This window comes from Siniperca chuatsi, linkage group LG16 (genome assembly GCF_020085105.1).
Source record: "Siniperca chuatsi isolate FFG_IHB_CAS linkage group LG16, ASM2008510v1, whole genome shotgun sequence".
Lineage (NCBI taxonomy): Eukaryota > Metazoa > Chordata > Actinopteri > Centrarchiformes > Sinipercidae > Siniperca > Siniperca chuatsi.
Genome location: NC_058057.1, coordinates 5,225,899 through 5,247,788, shown reverse-complemented (window position 1 = coordinate 5,247,788; position 21,890 = coordinate 5,225,899). Strand labels below are relative to the sequence as shown.

Here is a 21,890-nt window from a genome sequence, read left to right as displayed (position 1 = left end):
CACGCAAATACACATCAAAGTCGAGCTCAGATGCTTTCTTGGTGTTATTTTATTTTCACATTTTGTACAAATAGGTAGGATCAGACAGAGTTACAATTACCATTAAATGACAGTATAACGAAAAAACACATGTACATTCAGGGGGTCTTTTTAATACAAAACTCCCTGGACAGTGTTTCTTTGTAGTGGAGGGATTTTTAATGAATTTAATCTCAGAGAATACCGTAATCACAAACCAAGTGCATTAAACAACATTTAACAACAAATGTGACACGACTAGGGGTGGGTGATAAACCAGTTTCGTCACTGTGACGTTTTGCAATACTGTCATTACTGTGATAAATGTTTAAACATTAAAAATAATGTGATTTATTGTGGCTGCGATAACATGCAGGTAGGGGGCTACGCATGTACTCATAGAACTGGAGTTACATCCAGTAACTACAATTTTCCTTGCTAACGCTGACTCCAGGTAACATGAAGATGTGGAAGGTAACTGTAGTGGCTATCTTTAGTCTGCATTGTTCTCATCTCTATCCAAACTTTCTTATATCAATAACCACATCATAAGGACAACATGAGATTGTCTTACACATTGTGTTGGCTCGGTGGCAATGCCAACAGTAAAACAACTGTGTTGCTCCGTCGTTCACTTATTTATTTTTACTTTTCTGAACACTTCAAAAACAAAACTCCACTTCCTGTTCATTTGTCACATTTGTGGAAGCCACACAGGAAGATAGTATAATTCACAGAGGTCAAATATACAGGATTGAAATCACACCAAATATTCAACAATATTCCCCAACATTACACTGAAAAATATCCCCTCACTGTACTCCAAGTCATACCATCTAACAATAAAACAAACTTGCCACTGGTAAATGCCGCTAACATTCCGGCATGCTATAGCATGTTAGTGCTATAGCATAACAATTACATCTTAAGACATTAAAGTGTCATTTAATCTCAAACTCTTATGACTGATTTATTTAAACCCAAACTCATATTCATCTCTTAACTTAAACAGTACATTTCAAATTCACATTTAGTTGAACTCAAGATGCACTCAAATTTAGTATGTAAATAAATCCCATGCTTTAAGCATAAATATATCACACATGACACATGAACATCCACACTTAAACATCCATTTCAAGCAACAGACAAAACTTATCTATTGGTCTTTCCAAAATACGAGTTTTAGTTTTAACAAATACACATATGACAAGTCCCTTTGAATCATAAACTGCCCTTTCAACTTTTCCCATCATCCTCATAGTCATCAACTATGAGGATGATATCTCCTGGTTTCAGATTTCTCCTGGTTACTGACCACTTCTGTCTTTCTTGCAGCAAGTACTCTTTTGTCCAATGCTTCCAAAAGATGACAGACAGGTACTGCACCTGTTTCCACCTCCGCTTGACATACAAGTTCTCCTTTTGAAACGCTCCAGGTGGTAGTACTGGTTGTCTTTTAGGGAGAAGTAGATGGTTAGGTTTTAGTGCCTCTAAATTGTTTGGATCATTCGACACTCTTGTTATCGACCTGCCATTGACAATCGCCTCAACTTCACATAACAACGTCTGAAGGCGTCATCATTAAGAGATTGCTGTTTCAGAATCTTGTGAAGAATTTTTCTCACAGAACATATGTCTTTTCCAGATGCCACCAAAATGTGAACCCACTGGTAGGTTAAATATCCAGGTAATACCTTTCTGCATGAGCATCTCTGAGATTTTTGAATGATTACTTCTTTTGATTGCTTCATGCATTTCTTTCTCTGCTCCCACCAGGTTTGTGCCATTGTCTGATCTCATGACAGATACTTGGCCTCTCCTAGCAATGAATCTCCTAAATGCATTTATGCATGAATCAGTCTCAAGTGAATAGGCAACTTCTATGTGAATTGCTCTAACAGTGAGACACGTGAACACTACACCATACCTCTTGTATTCTGCCCACATTTTACCTCGAAGGGCCCCAAATAGTCTATTCCCACATTGGTGAATGTGGGCTTGTTGGGTATCAGGTTATCTTGTGGCAAATTTGCCATTTTCTGTTCACCAAGTTTTGCTAAGATCTTGCGTATTCCAGAATCTTTCCCTCAGTCTGGATAGTGTATAATTCCTTCCACTATGTCCTGTTACTTGGTGAGTGTCTGAGGATCAAAGTGGAAACATGATGATCTTTTAGGAAGGATCACAAAATGCGTTACATCTGCTGGCAATGCAGAATGATGCAACCTTCCGTCGACCCTTAAAATCCCATCTTGCACAACAGGACCAAGCTTGACAATGTGACTGCTCCTTTTAAGCTTGTCACCCTTCTGAAGAGTCCTCAGTTCATCACTGAAGCTTTGACTTTGACAAAACTTGATAATCACAATTTCTCCCATTGCAACATATTCAGCAGTAATAGTTTCTCTTAACTGCTGCATTTGGCTTGTAACCATCTCAGTTTTCTTTTCATGACTCTGACAACTATCACTTGCTCGTGATATGAGAAACTTACAATGTGTGCTCAGCCTATGAAGCAGTTGTTTAAATTTCACCATCCAGGTGCCTTTTTTTAAACAGTGCCACTCTGAATAATGACAAATGAGCTTGTTAAGTGTATTCTCATGCATATTTGTAACATTCACACTCACTGCTTCTTTAACGTCAACATCATCTTTCTGTATCTCTCTCATGTCTGGTGTCAGTGTTTCTTGTCCCTTATCAAAAATTCTGGCCCACCAATCCAGTTCTGACATTGTGTGAGCATGTCTGCATTCATTCCTCTTGACACATGGTCAGTGGGATTCAACTCAGAGTTAACATACATCCACTTACGTGGCTTAGTGTTGTCTCAGATGAGTGACACTCTGTTTGCCACAAAAGTTTTGAACCTAATATTTTTGTTGGCAATGTACTTCAAAACAGTAGTACTATCGGACCAAAACACAGATTCTTCCAGCGGCATTTGCAGCTCCTTTCTCATGAGCCTGTCCATTTTTACAGCAACTGCAGCTGCTGTTAATTCCAGCCTTGGAATTGTTGTTTGTTTCAGTGGCAACACTCTGGACTTTCTGATGATGAATGAACAGTGATTTTCCCCCTTTTTATTTGTTGTACGAAGGTAAGTAACAACTCCATAACCTTTCTCACTCGCATTGGCAAAGTGATGCAGCTGTGTAGATGTAATTGTTCCAAATTCCAAGTTTCAGACACCTATCCACAGTAAAGCCATGAAGCTTGGTGAGATCAGAAAACACATTAGTGACCTTTTGAACCAGTTCAGCAGGGATATCTGCATCCCAGGAGACTGTCCTGCCACATAGCACCTGCAGGATAGTTTTTGCTGGAAGCGTGACCGGTGACAAAAATCCTAAAGGGTCATATATAGCACTTACAAATGAGAGGATTCCACGTCTTGTCTGCGGCGTATGTTTTGCATTTATTCTGATCTTGAATACATCTGACACAGTATACCAGTTTACTCCTAGGATTCTCTCATCAGGTAATGCATCATGACTGAAATCCAAATCCTTAACCTCCTTTGCTATATATATATATATATATATATATATATATATATATTTTTTTTTTCCCCCAGGAATGGAGGCAAGGACTGCTCTTGGTATTACTCATCCACTTGGTTAGATGGAATTCTCCACTCTTACACAGTACTGTCAAGTCCTTGACCATAGCAACTGCTTGGGTTTCATCTGACACTGACAGAAGACAATCATCTATGTAAACATTGTTCAAAACTGCTTTAACTGCAGCAGGTGCCATTTTGTCTTTAGCATCCTCAGCTGTCTTCTTTAGTGTAAAGTTGGCACAGCTGGGGGAGGATGTTGCCCCAAATAAGTGCACAACCATCTTGAATTCTTGCAGAGGTTCATTCAAGTTTCCATCTGGCTACCAGAGGAACCGCAGAAGGTCACTATCCTCTGGTGGTACTCTTACTTGGTGATACATAACCTCTATGTCTGACATTAAGGTAATATGGTCATGTCGGAATCGTGTTAAAACTCCAATTAGTGTGTTTGGTAAATTCTCCATTCAGTGACTTACCTTGATATAATGCCTTTCAGTCAAAAACGACACAGTTTTCCTTTTTGGGGGTGGTACACCCCATGGTGAGGTATGTACCAAACTCTCTCATCTTCAGACAGTGTTTTCATTTGGTACTTTAACTGCATACCCCTTACTCAGCAGGTCCTATATGAAGCTTTGATATTCTCTGTTAAACTCCTTTTTTTTTGACAAGTTTCCTTTTCAGGTTTTTTGCTCTCACTGCGGTTGTTAGGCATTTTGACAGCATTGTTTCTCAAAGGAAGACCTATACTGTAGTGTCCAGCAACCCTTTTTAGCAGTTTCATTAACTGAATGTTTTCTCGTGACATTTCCTGTTTTTCTTCACTGGCTTTCTTTGGAAAATCATGGTTGAACTGTTGCACCAGCAATTCGATTCACAGAAACACTAATTCCACTTTGAGATGGAGCAGTGCAACCATCTCTCCTGAGGGGACCATTGATGACCCAACCTAGGACTGTTTCGAACTGCATATGGACCGTCATCCTCACTGTGGATGACCTCCCATGGTTCCATAGCCTTGTAAACCTGACATCCTATTAAAAGTCCAATGTCTGCATCTATATGAGGCAGCTGGATTGCATGAAGGTGTGGCCACTCTTCCCAATCTTCCTGCACTGGGATGCTTTTCTTTAACTTGACACACACAGGAACAATTGACAAAACACGATTGTCTTTTCTAGCCCTGGTAGCTCCACAAGTTCACATGTGTGTTGATTCACTAGTAGTAGTGCTTTCAGTTTTGTTTCTTTGACTGCTCTCAACTGCTCTATTGTCATCATAAGGATCTGAAAGTTTTGCTCTCCTTCCACTTGTTTCTTGAATGTTAAAAGCAGAAACTTTGTATGGTAACTTAGAAACAATGATTTTGCGATTAGTGTGATTCTCCGTTTCTTGAAGCTGATAAATGTCTTGCATTGCCTTGTTACAGCCAGTGAGAAGCAGGGAGTATCTATGAAGAGCCTTAGCATTATCTGGTTTAATTTGCAGCCAATTGGAATGCTCTGTTCATGTAGGCAGTTGCAATTTTCAGTTTGTTACCATAGTGACAAGTCAGCAATTTCCTTGCCTCACTGTAGCCATGATGAGTCCACACAGGTTTACTGGATTACTATTTATCAGTTTGCTGTATGTCATCTTCTTGTTTCACTTGATAATTGCTTGACTATTAAGTGTGATCATAACTTGCTCCTGGCTTCTTAGCTGTTGATTGTCCACTAAACTTTTACAGTTTACAGTTCTCATTCTCATAATTTTCCAGCACATTTATTTTGGCTGTAGAAGCAGCAATAGCTGTGTCGATCTCAAGCTGGTACTTCTTTGCTTTGCTTGCATTCTTCAATGTCTAATGCCTGTTTCTTTTTCAGGGATGCTGCATGTGCAAGTGTTTTGCTTGTTCCTTCTGTCATGCTTATGATATGGATGAGACTCTCGATGATCTTGATGAATGGCTACTAGCTGTGCTTCGTGCAACACAGAAACCAGATTTCTTGTTTGCTTGTGAAGCAGTCACAGATTTACCATCATCTGGACTCACATCATCATGATGTTGTTGCCTTGTTGTAGCTATCCATTTTTCAACTTCAATCATGAAACTACTGAATTGTTTCTTTTTTGGCTTGAAATAAAACATTTGATCAGCATCCTTTTCTTCATCAGGCAACAGTACATCATCATTTGCATGCAAAAACTCCTTTAGTAGTTTTGGGCATTCATTTAAATGTTCATCAACAATCTCTGGACTCCCATTATCTTTCATTAGTCCATTAATCTTATTCGTTTTTGATGTTTAACTGTGACATCGTCTTGCATTTATATGCCTGCTTAGTTGTTCTTCCAGACCCTTTTCGGTATATCTTGGTGCCCTCTTGTGGCCAGTCCTGCTGTTGCAGCTCTGTGCTCTTGGCCTGGAATCGTCCATATCGTCGTTCGCCATGTTGGCTATTTTTACACAACTTCTAGTTCAACAATGGTTCATCAAAAATTATTAATTATTAATTTTGAATGTCATCTTCATAAGACCAAAACATCCTTGTTGTCTCATTTTCTCAAGAAGCGGAGTAGCACATGTTTTATTAATCTTTTTTTGGCACAGCTATGCAGCATATCAGTATCCACACTGTCTTCAAACGCTTTCATTTTTATGTTTTCTTAACTTCTTTTGCATACATTAACAACTGTGTTGCTTTGCAGTGCACTTGTTTATTTTTACTTTTTTGAACACTTCTAAAACAAAATCCACTTCCTGTTCATTTGTCACATTTGTACAGAAGGCACACAAGAAGACAGCAAAATTCAGAGGTCAAATATACAGGAATGAAATCACACCAAATACTCAACAATATTCCCCAACATTACACTGAAATATATTCCCTCACTGTACTCCCAACAAGTCACACCATCTAACAATAAAACCAACTTGCACTGGTAAATGGCGCTTACAGTAACGTAATGAGCAAAGCTTGCCAATTTCTCTGTTGTTGGCTGCAAAAAACAACACAAGTCTTCATCTACTCCCACTATTCGAGGAAGAGAAGACCCAGTGGAATAACTTTATTTTTGATTGAAATCTTCCCATAACAACCGGAAAAGTCTTGTGTGTGCGCTAAGTTAACCATCTTATTTCGGACTGCTTTCTCAAGTACAAAGCAGGATTTGCTTTAAAGCTCAAGGATGGATCTATACCAACTTTAAATTTGGAAGCTGTAAGTTTTGCCATTTCTATGTTGCTTTACTGTTTATTTTGCAGGTTATCCTGTTGAACTTGGTGTTAGCATGTTGCGGGGCTAATGTGGCTAGCGTCTACTCCCACAGGCTGGGACGATGTTGGACTAATGTTGTAATATTGAGGGACAGTCAAGAGAAATTGTGTTAACGTTAAGCCTCATTTGAAGCCAATTAAATAACCAGAGTAGTAGGTTAGTAGTAGTGTTTTTTCCCGTTGCTTTTTGTTGAACTTCATACTGCAACGCTAGCTCAGCTGGCTTTGTTGTTAACTTACATGAAAGCCCCCTCTGCTCTCGCTGGTGTTATGTTCTAACTGGTTTTCAAACTAACTGGTTCCCGTACACGTGCATATGTTATGTTCACCTAACAGCAGCTTCAATTTCTTTTTTCATAAGTGTAGTGTAGTACTCACTTTTTCACAATTATATTCACTGCAGTAGGTATGAGATGCAACATGAAAATCGCCAGTAATATGTTTTCATATATGTGACGAATCTGGTGACAGAGGCAGACCACAAGTGATGCTATATGTGTATCTCTTGCTATGTTAATGTACGTGATAGGCATGCCCTGTGGTACACTGACTATAGTACTTAGGGTTATTATACTTTGGGTTTTCTGCCAAATAAATGCTGTTTAGATGAGTGAGAATGAATAACATTACATTTACAAATTATCCTACATTATGGGGCAGGCTACTCCTCCCAAAACACATGCAGGCCTACAGTGGGTATGGAAAGTATTCAGACCCCTTTTAAATTTTTCGCTCTTTGTTTCATTGCAGCCATTTGCTAAAATCAAAAAAGTTCATTTTATTTCTCATTAATGTACACTCAGCACCCCATCTTGACAGAAAAAACAGAAATGTAGAAATTTTTGCAAATTTATTAAAAAAGAAAAACTGAAATATCACATGGTCATAAGTATTCAGACCCTTTGCTGTGACACTCATATTTAACTCACATGCTGTCCATTTCTTCTGATCCTCCTTGAGATGGTTCTATTCCTTCATTGGAGTCCAGCTGTGTTTAATTAAACTGATTGGACTTGATTAGGAAAGGTACACACCTGTCTATATAAGACCTTACAGCTCACAGTGCATGTCAGAGCAAATGAGAATCATGAGGTCGAAGGAACTGCCCAAGGAGCTCAGAGACTTGTGGCAGTTGTGGCAAGGCACGGATCTGGCCAAGGTTACAAAAGAATTTCTGCAGCACTCAAGGTTCCTAAGAGCACAGTGGCCTCCATAATACTTAAATGGAAGAAGTTTGGGACGACCAGAACTCTTCCTAGACCTGGCCGTCCAGCCAAACTGCGTGATCGTGGGAGAAGAGCCTTGGTGAGAGAGGTAAAGAAGAACCCAAAGATCACTGTGGCTGAGCTCCAGAGATGCAGTAGGGAGATGGGAGAAAGTTCCAGAAAGTCAACTATCACTGCAGCCCTCCACCAGTCGGGGCTTTATGGCAGAGTGGCCTGACGGAAGCCTCTCCTCAGTGCAAGACATATGAAAGCCTGCATAGAGTAAAAAACACATGAAGGACTCTCAGACTATGAGAAATAAGATCCTCTGGTCTGATGAGACCAAGATTGAACTTTTTGGCATTAATTCTAAGCGGTATGTGTGGAGAAAACCAGGCACTGCTCATCACCTGCCCAATACAATCCCAACAGTGAAACATGGTGGTGGCAGCATCATGCTATGGGGGTGTTTTTCAGCTGCAGGGACAGGACAACTGGTTGCAATTGAAGGAAAGATGAATGCGGCCAAGTACAGAGATATCCTGGAAGAAAACCTCTTCCAGAGTGCTCAGGACCTCAGATTGGGCTGAAGGTTCACCTTCCAACAAGACAATGACCCTAAGCACACAGCTAAAATAACAAAGGAGTGGCTTCGGAACAACTCTGTGACCATTCTTGACTGGCCCAGCCAGAGCCCTGACCTAAACCCAATTGAGCATCTCTGGAGAGACCTGAAAATGGCTGTCCACAAACGTTCACCATCCAACCTGACGGAACTGGAAAGGATCTGCAAGGAAGAATGGCAGAGGATCCCCAAATCATATGACCATGTGATATTTCAGTTTTTCTTTTTTAATAAATTTGCATAAATACTCTTTGGAGCCAATAAACAGTTTTTTTTTCTTTCTTAAGATATGTTCCCTTACATTGCCAATAGAGTGAACAGAGGTAAATCATGTTTTGAGTAAAATGGATGAGATAAAACTCAGGTTATCTCAACAACAGGAAATCAGAGACTACTGTGCCCTCATCTTTACTGAGACCATTTTTCCCTGCTTCTCCTGCCTACTTACACCCAGCTGATAAAAAGGGTCAAACGATCAGAAAAACTGTTAGTTTTGTGTGGAGAGATTAAGTTACAGCAGCTCTACAGGACTGTTTTGAGTGCCCAGACTGGCTCATGTTCAGAGATGTTGCCACCTAGGAGAACCACATCAATCTTGAGGAGTCAGCAAATTTGTTGATGATGTGGAGATCACAAAGACAATAAAATTATTTCCCAACCAGAAAGCCTGGATGAATGGAGAGATGGCTCTTCTCAGAGCCAAAAAAGATGCTTTTCGGTCAGGAGACAAGGAAGCATACATACAGGACTGAAAGCTGGCATCAAGGAGGCAAAACATCAACATCAGGAGACACTGGAGAGAGACCTCAACACCAAAGATATGTGGCAGGCAATCAAAAACATCACAGGCTACAAAAGCACCCATCATGTGTGAGGCCACACTACCAGATGAGGTAGACACATTTTATGCTCGTTTTGATCGGCCCAACAAAGAGTCAGCTGTAAAGTCTACTCAGCCTCCAGAAGACCAGCCACTGTCAGTATCCACAGCAGATGTGAGAAGAATCCTTCGGGAACCTCACTGTTGAGCTCTATTATAAACATCAATTACAACTTTATAATGACCATCTAAATAATGTTTATAGATGCTTTATTTATTAACTATTTAACAAGGTAATATCATCAGTTGCAACTATAATAGCCATCCAAATAATGTTTCTAGACAGTTTCTAAACAAATATTAAGTGTTTCAAATATTTGGTCCATCTATCTATGTAATGTTTATATAGAAGTTTTACAAACGATTTCTTAAAAGTTTACAAATCATTTGGTAATCATTAACAAATACTTATTTTAGGATATAAAATGTTATAATGTGTGCAACAATAAACGTTAATAGTTTACTAATGTAATCAGAATGTAATTATCTCATCAGCTGATACAATATATATTTTATAAACTAATTATTTTATATTACACAATCTAATGATAAAATAACAAAATATAGCCTTACTAATAATTAGCATTATTAATTATCATTTCTTTGTTAACAGTAAAATAACTTAACTAAAGTTGAATTAACTATCGATTTACCATTTATTAATGATGGTTATTATAAAGTGTTACCGATTTAATTAACAAACAACAGATAAGACGGTGTAGTCCCTCATTCGTCGAGGAAAGGCATGTCCAGAATGCACTCTCAGCCTGTGGTTATCCTACTTGGGCTATCAACAAAGTTAAAAGAGCCAAAAAACAGGACAAAAGTGTAACTGAACCGAGAAGGAACGGTGTCTCCATTCCTTATGTATCTGGACTGTCTGAAAAACTACAAAGGATCTTTAGACAGCATGATGTTCCTGTCTTCTTTAAACCAGGCAACACTTTAAGACAGAAACTCGTTCACCCTAAGGACAAGTTACCCACACAAAAACAGAGCAATGTTGTCTACTCCATTCAGTGCAGTGAGGAAAACTGCAAAGAACGGTACATAGGTGAAACCAAACAGCCACTTCACAAAAGACTTTATCAGCACAGACGACACGCTAACTCAGGACTACAGAGCGCCGTGCATTTGCATTTAAAAGCTACAAACCACACATTTGAAGACAATGAGGTGAAGATTCTTAGTAGAGAGAAGAGTTGGTTTGAACGGGGTGTCAAGGAAGCCATTTTTGTGAAGAAAGAGAACCCCTCTTTGAACAGAAATGGTGGTCTGAGATTTAATCTGCCCAAAGTCTATCAGAGTGTATTATCACCTTGGTCACGCCTATCACATGCTAATCAGGCACTTAACAGTGATGAAGTAGATGCAGCCAGAGAACAATAGGCCTGATTACCGATCACTGGGCCATCTTGAAACTATTAGGTCAGTTTCAGGTGAAACTAGCTATTAACAGATACTCAGGCAGATTCCCTCCTGAGGGCAGGGCTTATGTAACTCAGATTAGCTTAAATTTCCAGTTCCCGTCCAATTTTTTCACAATTGAGAATGACTTCCGGATGGGAGCCGAAACGTCTTGATTCTGAAAACAGTGTCCAGATGACTACGACTGAAACCTTTTCTACCAAACAACAGATAAGTTATGATAAAAGCAATAAACGAAAAAGATTAAGAATAATGCTGATGAATTACAATAATTATAGAAAAAATATAGCCGCAGGCAGCAATGGGTGGGTTCAAACCTTTTTTTGCTCAACAGAAGGAAGCAGCCCGATCGGCTGAAATTAAAGACACAGGCAGCAGTGTGCGGGTTTTGGGCCTCACAAAGCCTCAAAGTAACTTCAGCTTGTTTAAATCCATTTGAAAGGAGTGAGAACAAATTACACACTTGTTCCATTATCACAAACCCTGCAGCGTTTCAATATGTTGGGACCACTGGTACCCCAGTTTTTACCCATCTCATATTAACATAAAAGATTTCTAATGTTGTTTTGTGCCGTTGGTTTAGCAAAGCATCTCTCACTACCAGTCAGTCAGCCCCTCTCCCCCCACTGTACACGTGCACACTCTTTCACTCATACACACACCTGACGGAAGAGCAGAGAGTCCGCGGTAGAGACACCAGGTGAAGTGAAGGTAGCATTTTACTCGAGTTGACGACAATTTGAGGAAAAAAATAGAAAAGCGATATTTCCACCTTTTTCCACTGCTTTGTACGCAGTTGTTGTTGCTGTTTTTACAACCACAACGCGCTTCTTAAGCTAATAGTGAATTGTTATGAACAAGCTAAAATGGAAGCTGTCTGTATTATCTTAGTTTGCCACAAATCTTAAAATTTGGCAAATTCTTGTAAACTTACTGCTGGCTGAGACAAACCAGCCCCTCCTCTCTCTACAAGCGTGATCACACTTAGTTTAGTGCATTTAGAGTAGACTTCACATTGTATGTTTTTGCCTTGTTCATCTTTTAATAAATGTGTGCGTATAATTATGCTGGTTTCATTAATGTTGCTCAAGAGTGAATAATTTGCCAACCTCTTCTATGCTGAACTCCAAATCCTTCGACTTACTAGCTATTAATGGTAATTTTGGTTATAGTTGTTAATTCAATTATTAATCAGAGTTCCACATTGAGTTTAGTGTATTTTATGAGACACCACCCTTGTTTAAGGGTGGTGCCCGAGGACTGTATTCATTAAGATTAAAATTTACATTTATTTACTCATGCTATATATTAATGGAATCAATTATAACTGATGTGACAACGACCTCTGCATGGTACTGTATTTGGCTGCCAGAGATTTACAGGATTTTCACTCATCCACTCATCTTGCTTAAAGTGCTTGTTGTGTTGTGTGTTCATGTTCACGTGATTTGCTTGTTCTAGAAACAGGAGCTTGAGGCCAGCAAGAAGGAGAAATTAGCAGAGGCAAAGCTGGAGGCAGAAGTGCGACTATACAAGAAAGAAAATGAGGCCCTGCGCAGGCACATGGCAGTATTGCAGGCCGAAGTGTACGGAGCCAGACTGGCTGCCAAATACTTGGACAAGGAACTGGCTGGCAGGTAAGGAGCTGGAGCTCACAACACCTTTTAGATTAAAGTTGAGGGTTTGCTAAGAAGATATTACGTTAGAATGTTACAACTGATGATATTAATAACAAATAATATAACTAGGGGTGGGATCATGTAGACACGTGCATGTACTATTAGAAAAAAATCAAATCTGCAACTCAAGCTCAGCCAATAGTGGGTTTCCGTTTTATGACAATTTGTTGGACAGCATAGTCCATCTGCCGAGTCTATGTAACGTGTATTGATAAAAATGCATCACTAATGTTAAGTATTTAAAAAAATAATTAAAAATGATCTAGAGATTAAAAAAAAAAAAAAAAGCAGGAGACACCAGCACATAACTATATAAAGTAAATCTCAATGGACCACTCCTCACACCTCCATCCCCCCAGCCCTCTATTTGAAGCATTGGCCCTAAGTGGCGAATCAGATTCAACAACAAAAAATCAGGTACAGTCATAGAACACAGTACACCTCAGTGAATCAACCATCCCCGTTAGATGGAGGGGGCTGTTCTTGTTTTGTTTGTCATACTGCCAAGGAAACTATTTTCTTGCATAAACATAAAAAAAAAAAAAAAAAAAAAAAAAAAAAGGATCGACTGCCTGAAATTTGAATTGACAGCAGACTCTTTTGGTTTGTCTTCCAGGGTGCAGCAGATCCAGTTACTGGGTCGTGACATGAAAGGTCCAGCGCACGACAAGCTGTGGAACCAACTGGAGGCAGAGATTCACCTTCACCGCCATAAGACTGTCATCCGAGCATGTAGAGGTCGTAATGATCCTAAGAAACCTCTTCACTCTCCTGTGGGGCATGTGAGTGTAAATCTACAAAAAACAGTTTATACCTTTTTATTTGTGCTTCCAAAGTTGAATGTGTTAATGTAATTACAGGACCCAGACATGTTGAAGAAAACCCAGGGAGTAGGCCCTATCAGAAAGGTCGTGTTAGTCAAAGATGATCATGAGGGGCTGGGAATCTCCATTACAGTAAGTCACTGCTTTTGTTTTGGTTTTTTGTTTGTTTGTTTTTTTCGTTCCTGAAAGTGGCTGTGACAACCCCTTGAAATTGCACCTATAGCGTTAATACCACTTAATAAGGCAGCACCAAAAATAAGTAGCAGTCTCAGTTCTGGAGGTTGCTACGAAGTTCTTGACTCATAAACAGTGACCGTAACATTTCATACACACGCAACCCAATCGTGTTCTTCATAAATACGTTTATTGAACTACTCACTACAAAAACAACTAATAACCTATAAACATACAAATGGATGAATAAATGCAATGATGAATGAGTGCAATGACCACAGCAACAGACAATTAATAAATTAATCAATATAGTGATGAATACCAAAAATAAAACAATGAATGAATGATACCTTGGTAAAATGGCTCAAGTCGTGTGAACAAAGGACACCACAACGTGGATGAAAACTTTAACGTTAACCTGTAAAATTAACTCATTAGCATCGTTCAGCAGCTGAGATTGTTGGGAAGTAAAAGGGAAATATCTGAAACCATTCAAATCGTTTCTATATCGATCTGGGACTTGCTGAGATCTTCTCTCACAACCACTTAGTCAGGTGTGAGTGGAAACATGAGGGCAGCGTTTGTCAGATGTTGTTTTAGTTTGTTACACCTCTTATGAATAACCAGGATATGCCTTGCACCCTGATAACACTCACTGAGTAATAACTGAGGGCCAGTGTTAACCCAGGCTTAAAATGGCAATCATACAACCTCTATTTTGACGAGTGACACATAAAATTATTATAAATTAATTATAAAAATAATTAAAATTACCATATGCGTATATACAGTAGGTACACATATGTATATGTATTTATATAGGCATAGCAAATGAAATAGTAAAATAAAATAACTACGTCAGTGTTTCTTGTATCACAGGCATGTACTTTTTCTCCCTCCTGAGAGGGATGCAAAAGAGGAGGGGCGGCAGGCACACACAGCACCCTGTGTGTGTGTGTGTGTGTGTGTGTGTGTGTGTGTGAGGTCAGAATTGGCATTTCAGCTTGCATTTTCTCGTATTACGAGCTATGAACAATTCACTTGTTATACAAAGCATATCATATCAATTGGTATACATTCAATTCTACATTATAAAGTCAGTCCCTTTGTTCTTTGTTTCCTGAGTTCACAGTGCTGTCTGCTCTGATAATTTCCAGGGCACATCCTAGAATGTGGTGGTATCAGCTGTTATCACCTTAGCATGAGCTCGTCCCTTTGTAAATTAGCCATTTGTCACAATACCTTCCCGGAGAGAGAGAGCGAAACGATATAGATCTCTGGTAACGGAGTTCCCTGAATTATACACCTGTTCACCAGCAGTGGACAAACATATTAATGAAGAGAAATGATTTTTGAGGGTCTGTGTACTCTCCGTCCAAAGCTGTGTTCAACTTGTTTGATGACAGGATAAAGAAATATACAATGCATTATTTTGTTTATCCATTTTCTGGGTTAATAAAAAAAAAAAAAAAAGGAAATCCACATGCTTTTCCCGTTTTCATCTTCAAATCGGCAATTGGAATAGAAATTAAACAAGAAAACATGTTTTTTGCTTTTATTGTTATGTCTGTATTATCGGCCCCTACTGCATCTCTACAAAAACATTGTCATTGGCTATGCTTGGATGGATGGATAGATGGAAGGATGGATGGATTAGATGGATAGGCATTTGTTTTTTTTATGGGCGGGCCCAGTAATTTTTTTCAGACTTTTTACAACAGATTTGAATAGTTCGATATTATATGTTAAAAGACTTCCATGAAATGATATTCTTATTTACTGTAGGCCTGTATTTTAATGATGACACTTAAAATTTGGTTCAGTCGATATGAATTAATTGTGACCCAATTGTGCAGCCTATTATTTATAAGAATGGCAAAGTATGCCAGTAGTGACACTGTACACAATTAGTCAGAATAAGCTTAAGCTTGAATAAGCTACCATTGACTATTGCCACGAGTAGGGAGTGGGCTACTTTTTTAACTCATATAGATACCTTAGGGTTAGCAATGCCATGGACCTGTGCAGCTGATCCCGTCACCCCTGTGCCTTCAGTGACGCTTTCCCTCCTTGCCCAACGCGCTACGCACCAACACTCAACATCTGACCCAAGCGATCTACCCCGGTAACCCAAATGTCAGAACAAAATTTTTAATACCATAAAGAGACTTGTGAAGTGACCCGCCCACTGTAATTGTATAATTATTGAATATAGTTTGTTATGGCATAGCCTAGGCCTACGATGTATTTCGTTTCTAGGCGATCCGACCATACTGACATTAAAATATTTTTCTTCTTTAATTCGCTCTCTATAAGGATCACTCAAAGGCTACAGTGTTGTAGCCTGACAAAAGTTTTGTGACATTTTGGAATGTTTTTATCTGTTTGACTTCCTTGGTGCTGATTTAAGTCCACATGCATAGGCTATTCCATTTTCTAATTTGCACGAAAAATGGAAAAACAGAATAATGCATTATATATTTGTTTATCCTGTTATCAAACAAGTTGGGAGGTAGAGAGAGAGCTAGCTAGCTAGCTAATATTAATAAAATAATAGGAATGATAATAATAAGACTAATAATAACAATTGTAGTCGCAGGAACATGGGGGCAGCAGGTGCCCCACAACCACAAATCCAGTCTCTGCAGCTCCGGAGGTAGAAATACCTGCTGAAAGCAACAGGAGGAGAGAAACGAGAAAGCACAAAACTACAGGAGAGAGAAGATGTAGAGTTAGTAATATGCAGTGATAGGATAAAAATGCATACAGAGGCGGAGGAGGAGAGAGGAAAGAGGTGCATCATGGGAAGTCTCCCAGCAGTCTAGGCCTATTGCAGCATAACTAAGGGATGGTTCAGGACTCACCCAAGCCAGCCCTAACTATAAGCTTTATCAAAGAGGAAAGTCTTAAGCCTACTCTTGATGGTGTCTGCCTCCCGAACCCAAACTGGGACCTGATTCCACAGGAGAGGAGCTTGATAACTGAAGGCTCTGGCTCCCATTCTACTTTTGGAGATTCTAGGAACCACAAGTAACCCTGCATTCTGGGTGCGCAGTGTTCTAGTGGAGTAATATGGTATTATGAGCTCTTTAAGATATGGTGGTGCCTGACCATTAAGAGCTTTGTAGGTGAGGAGAAGGATTTTAAATTCTATTATGGATTTTACAGGAAGCCAGTGCAGAAAAGCTAATATTGGAGAAATATGATTGCATTCTGGATCAACTGGAGAGTCTTAAGGGACATATTCGGGCAGCCTGATAATAAGGAATTGCAATAATCCAGCCTAGAAGTAATGCATGGACAAGTTTTTCTGCATCATTTTGAGACAGCATGTGCCTGATTTTTGCAATGTTACGTAGGTGAAAGAGGGCAGTCCTTGAAGTTTGTTTCATGTGGGAGTTAAAGGATAAATCCTGATCAAAGATAACGTCGAGGTTCCTTATGGTGGTGCTGGAGGCCATGGCAATGCCATCTAGAGTAACTATATCTTTAGATAATGTGTCTCGGAGGTGATTGGGGCCAAGTACAATAACTTCAGTTTTGTCAGAGTTTAACATCAGAAAATTGCAGGTCATCCAGGTTTTTATGTCCTTAAGGCATGCTTGAAGTTTAGCTAAGTGGTTAGTTTCATCTGGCTTGTGCACAGAGGACTCGATCTGATAGATAGGATTTAAACCAGCTTAGTGCGGTTCCTTTAATGCCAATTAAATGTTCCAGTCTCTGTAGATCTATAAAACAAAATTAATCTTTAGATGATAGTGCTGTTCATCAATTGATCAGGTATGCAAAAAAAAAAAACACGTGACTGCAGAGTACTTGCATGCATGCCCATTTGGGATGTTCAGTACCTGAAGTCAAATTTGGTGTGACTTTACTATCGCTCACATTTTGTGAGCGATAGTAAAGTCACACATAAACATAAACAGAAGAATTGGCAGTGAGGCAGTCCTATTGGCTGGTCAACACATCTCTCTCATTACTATAACATTCCTGACATCTGAGTACTTGGCCAAATGAGTTAACTCTTTTATGTCTGTTCTCATCAGGGTGGGAAGGAGCACGGTGTTCCCATTCTAATTTCAGAGATCCATCCAAGTCAGCCTGCAGATAGATGTGGAGGGCTGCATGTCGGAGATGCCATCCTTGCTGTCAACAGCATCAATTTGCGAGATGCCAAACACAAGGAGGCTGTCACCATTCTGTCCCAGCAGGTAACACAGACGTGCGCACACCACACCACACTGTTTCTCCGTTTCTCTCAAAGTGCTCATTTTGGGTGTCTTTGTCAGCGAGGACAGATCGAGTTTGAGGTGGTGTATGTGGCTCCAGAGGTGGACAGCGATGATGAGAATGTGGAGTATGAAGACGACAGTGGCCATCACTACCGACTCTACCTGGATGAACTGGACGACAGCAGCACAGCGCCACCCAGCAATAGCTCGGCATCACTGCAAGGTAGGTTTTCAAAACTTGTTTTGACTACTAACATGATGCTCACAGATCCATAAATGGTCTGAAATGAAATGCAAATTTTCTCCTTATTTGGAAAACGTAAGAGCGCTTGTGCTGCTTGCCCCAATATACATTGTTTTGCCGGAGATTGTGTTTGCCATATCTTTACAACAGAGATGGTGAGTGCAAAGTTAGCATGACTTCTAGTCAGAATGGCCACAATTATGAGAAGAGGACCCATGTTGTAAAAATACTGGAATTTTCCATTAAGACAGAAACTATGCTGTTCACTCTCCTCCTGCTCATTAAATGTTTAGCTCAGCTGTTCTATTTGCTGCTCTATTTCTTAATGTGGAACAATGTGGAAGACATGTAAATGGTAAATGGACTGCACTTTATATAGCGCTTTTCTACCTTAATGGACAAAGCACTTTGCAGTTGGCCTCTCATTCACCCATTCACACACACATTCACACGTCGATGGCGACAGAGCTGCCATGGAAGGTGCTGGCCTGTCCATCGAGAGCAACTTGGGGTTCAGTGTCTTGCCTACTTCGACATGTGGACAGGAGGAGCTGGGAATCGAACCGCCAAACTAGAGATTAGTGGACGACCTGCTATAGGGAGCCCGATAGATTTATAACTTCTGCACCGTTAATCTGGATGGAGGGAATTAGGAACTCAAAATGTCACCTGTATAAAGTTCCTGTGTTAAGTGTGGTCGGCATTTGCACTAATGAAGGACCGTGGCCTGAAACATGTGTACTGTGTTCTTAATAAATGCAAGAAGTAGCTGTAATTTTGCGAGGGGTTCATCGTTAAATTGCTGGAGCATGGGCCATATCAATTTGAATTTCATTAGACTTTTCTACTACTTCTACCAAAAAAAGGGGTTAAGACAAATCACAGTTAGAGTTAAACTGGATTCAGGCATCTCAGGAATAGGCAGAGAATATCGTTATTCAGGTGATGTAGCTTTTTATTGTTGAGAATTTTTTTGCCTTCAAAGCAAAATAGAGTTGTATTCTTCCTGCCTTAATGTTGGGGTAGTAGTTATTCATTCTCAACAAAGGGGTACTTGACAATAAAGCATTTTATGCTAGTCAGAATCAAGACGTTTCGAAACGTCTTGATTCTGAAAACAGTGTCCAGATGACTACGACTGAAACCATTTCTACGATAGAACACTCCTGGACGAATGAGGGACTACACCGTCTTATTTTGAAGAATTTTGGGCAGAAAACCGTGGATCTGGTTCGGGAACTCGAAAACACAGCCAGGAAATTAGCAGACCACAGGAACCATCTCCGTTTTAATCTAAGATGCAGGCAGAGCAAGATTATTCCCAAGAGCCTACAGATTAAACCACCAGTAAAAGGACACAGAGCAGAGAAGATTTGGAGAAGAAACCAGACCCAGATGCTTAGTGAAAGGATCAGGGAAAACAACTTAAGAATAGACAATTTGAAGAACAGAATATAATTTTTGCAGAAGAAGTTAACAAGCATTGTCCCAGAAGAAATCCTCAAGAGAGTGATGGACTTTACACAGGTAGCGCAGGGTGCACAACCACAATTGAGAATGACTTCCGGATGGGAGCCGAAACGTCTTGATTCTGAAAACAGTGTCCAGATGACTACGACTGAAACCTTTTCTACCATTTTATGCTACTTTATACTTCTCCTCTCCATTGAGTAGGAAATTTTATAATATTTACTCCACTACATTTATCCAACAGCCGGAGTTACTAGTTACTTTGAAGATTAATATTTTACATACAAAACAAATTGTTAAATTCTAAAATATGATGCGTAATGGGCCTCATGCCTAAACCACCAATGCATTGTGTTTCAATGAATAACTGAACACACACAATGAATTGTCAAGATGTCAGAAACTAGGGAAAGTAAGGCCCAAGTTGAAAACAACATATAACCATTTTACACCACTGCAGATACAGTATATACAGTACCTCAAATTGAGCTAGCTTCTTTAAAGACATAATTAAATTTTTTTCAACAAATGGGATCAACTCTGAACACATTAACAGACTGCTCAATATTCTTCTACAGTTTAAATACATGTGTTTGGGGTATCCAACTGTCAGCTCATTACATCCCAGAGTTGAATAATTATCCATGAGTAGCTTGAGAGTTATGTTATCATGTTGTTTTACTGCTTTTTTAAAAATCTCTGATTAACTTTGTTGTATCAAGAATTAGTTAAAACTTTTAGGGTACTTTCACACCTGTACTTTGGTTCATTTGGTTCAGACCAAGGGAAAAAATTATACATTGTTGCATTTTAGTTCTGATCTGTTTCATGTTCACACTGGCTTTTTTTTTTTCAAAAGAAAGCCAAACATGAAGTCATACAGACTGACAGGTAACTCATTGATGAGACAGTTTTGGTGATTGTCTTGCTGAATCATCAGTGCTACATGGAGCCGCATGGGAAAATCAAATCCCGGTGACTGACAGCAAGTCATACAGCACTTTAATGCTTGTACTGTGTATATTTATGTGCTCTGGTATCACATAGAGCACACAAAGAAATAAATAATTATGGGGATTACTGTGGGATCGCCATGTCACACATGTTTAATGGACTTGAACTGCATAAGTACAAAGAGTAGGATACAAGCACAGCACCAACTGCCGATGCACCTAAGTATTACAGTGATTTACATATACATTGCTACAGATTGCTTATTATAAGATTGCTTCCTGAACAGCTCAGTCAGCAGAGGAATTTACTATTTATTTGTACAGTGGGGCAAAAAAGTATTTAGTCAGCCACCAATTGTGCAAGTTCTCCCACTTAAAAAGATGAGAGAGGCCTGTAATTTTCATCATAGGTACACTTCAACTATGAGAGTCAGAATGGGGGGAAAGAATCCAGGAAATCACATTGTAGGATTTTTAATGAATTAATTGGTAAATTCCTCAGTAAAATAAGTATTTGGTCACCTACAAACAAGCAAGATTTCTGGCTCTCACAGACCTGTAACATCTTCTTTAAGAGGTTCCTCCGTCCTCCACTCATTACCTGTATTAATGGCACCTGTTTGAACTCGTTATCAGTATAAAAGATACCTGTCCACAACTGTCACACTCCAAACTCCACAATGGCCAAGACCAAAGAGCTGTCAAAAGACACCAGAAACAAAATGGTAGACCTGCACCAGGCTGGGAAGACTGAATCTGCAATAGGTAAGCAGCTTGGTGTGAAGAAATCAACTGTGGGAGCAAGTATTAGAAAATGGAAGACATACAAGACCACTGATAATCTCCCTCGATCTGGGGCTCCCCGGAAGATCTCACCCCGTGGGGTCAAAATGATCACAAGAACGGTGAGCAAAAATCCCAGAACCACACGGGGGGACCTAGTGAATGACCTGCAGAGAGCTGGGACCAAAGTAACAAATTCTACCATCAGTAACACACTATGCCACCAGGGACTCAAATCCTGCAGACGTGTCCCCCTGCTTAAGCCAGTACATGTCCAGGCCCATCTGAAGTTTGCTAGAGAGCATTTGGATGATCCAGAAGAGGATTGGGAGAATGTCAGATGAAACCAAAATAGAACTTTTTGGTAAAAACTCAACTTGTGTTAGGAAGAGAAAGAATGTTGAGTTGCATCCAAAGAACACCATACCTACTGTGAAGCATGGGGGTAGAAACATCATGCTTTGGGGCTGTTTGTCTGTAAAGGGACCAGGGCGACTGATCCGTGTAAAGGAAAGAATGAATGGGGCCATGTATCATGAGATTTTGAA

The 21,890-nt window shown here is 39.7% G+C and overlaps 1 protein-coding gene across 5 annotated transcripts in view; it reads left to right on the top strand.

Moving 5' to 3' along the window:
• The window catches only part of gopc (golgi-associated PDZ and coiled-coil motif containing), a 31,457-nt gene that overhangs the window by 6,808 nt on the left and 2,759 nt on the right, over positions 1–21,890 (top strand). For 3 of the 5 annotated variants that reach the window (XM_044168763.1, XM_044168762.1, XM_044168764.1), the window contains 5 exons: positions 12,445–12,620; positions 13,279–13,444; positions 13,523–13,618; positions 17,707–17,871; positions 17,950–18,115. In XM_044168763.1, coding sequence (XP_044024698.1) covers positions 12,445–12,620; positions 13,279–13,444; positions 13,523–13,618; positions 17,707–17,871; positions 17,950–18,115 — 769 coding nt within the window. Of the gene's footprint in view, positions 1–12,444; positions 12,621–13,278; positions 13,445–13,522; positions 13,619–17,706; positions 18,116–21,890 lie in introns of all 5 variants that reach the window. The other 2 variants (XM_044168761.1, XM_044168760.1) reach the window with 1 other exon arrangement.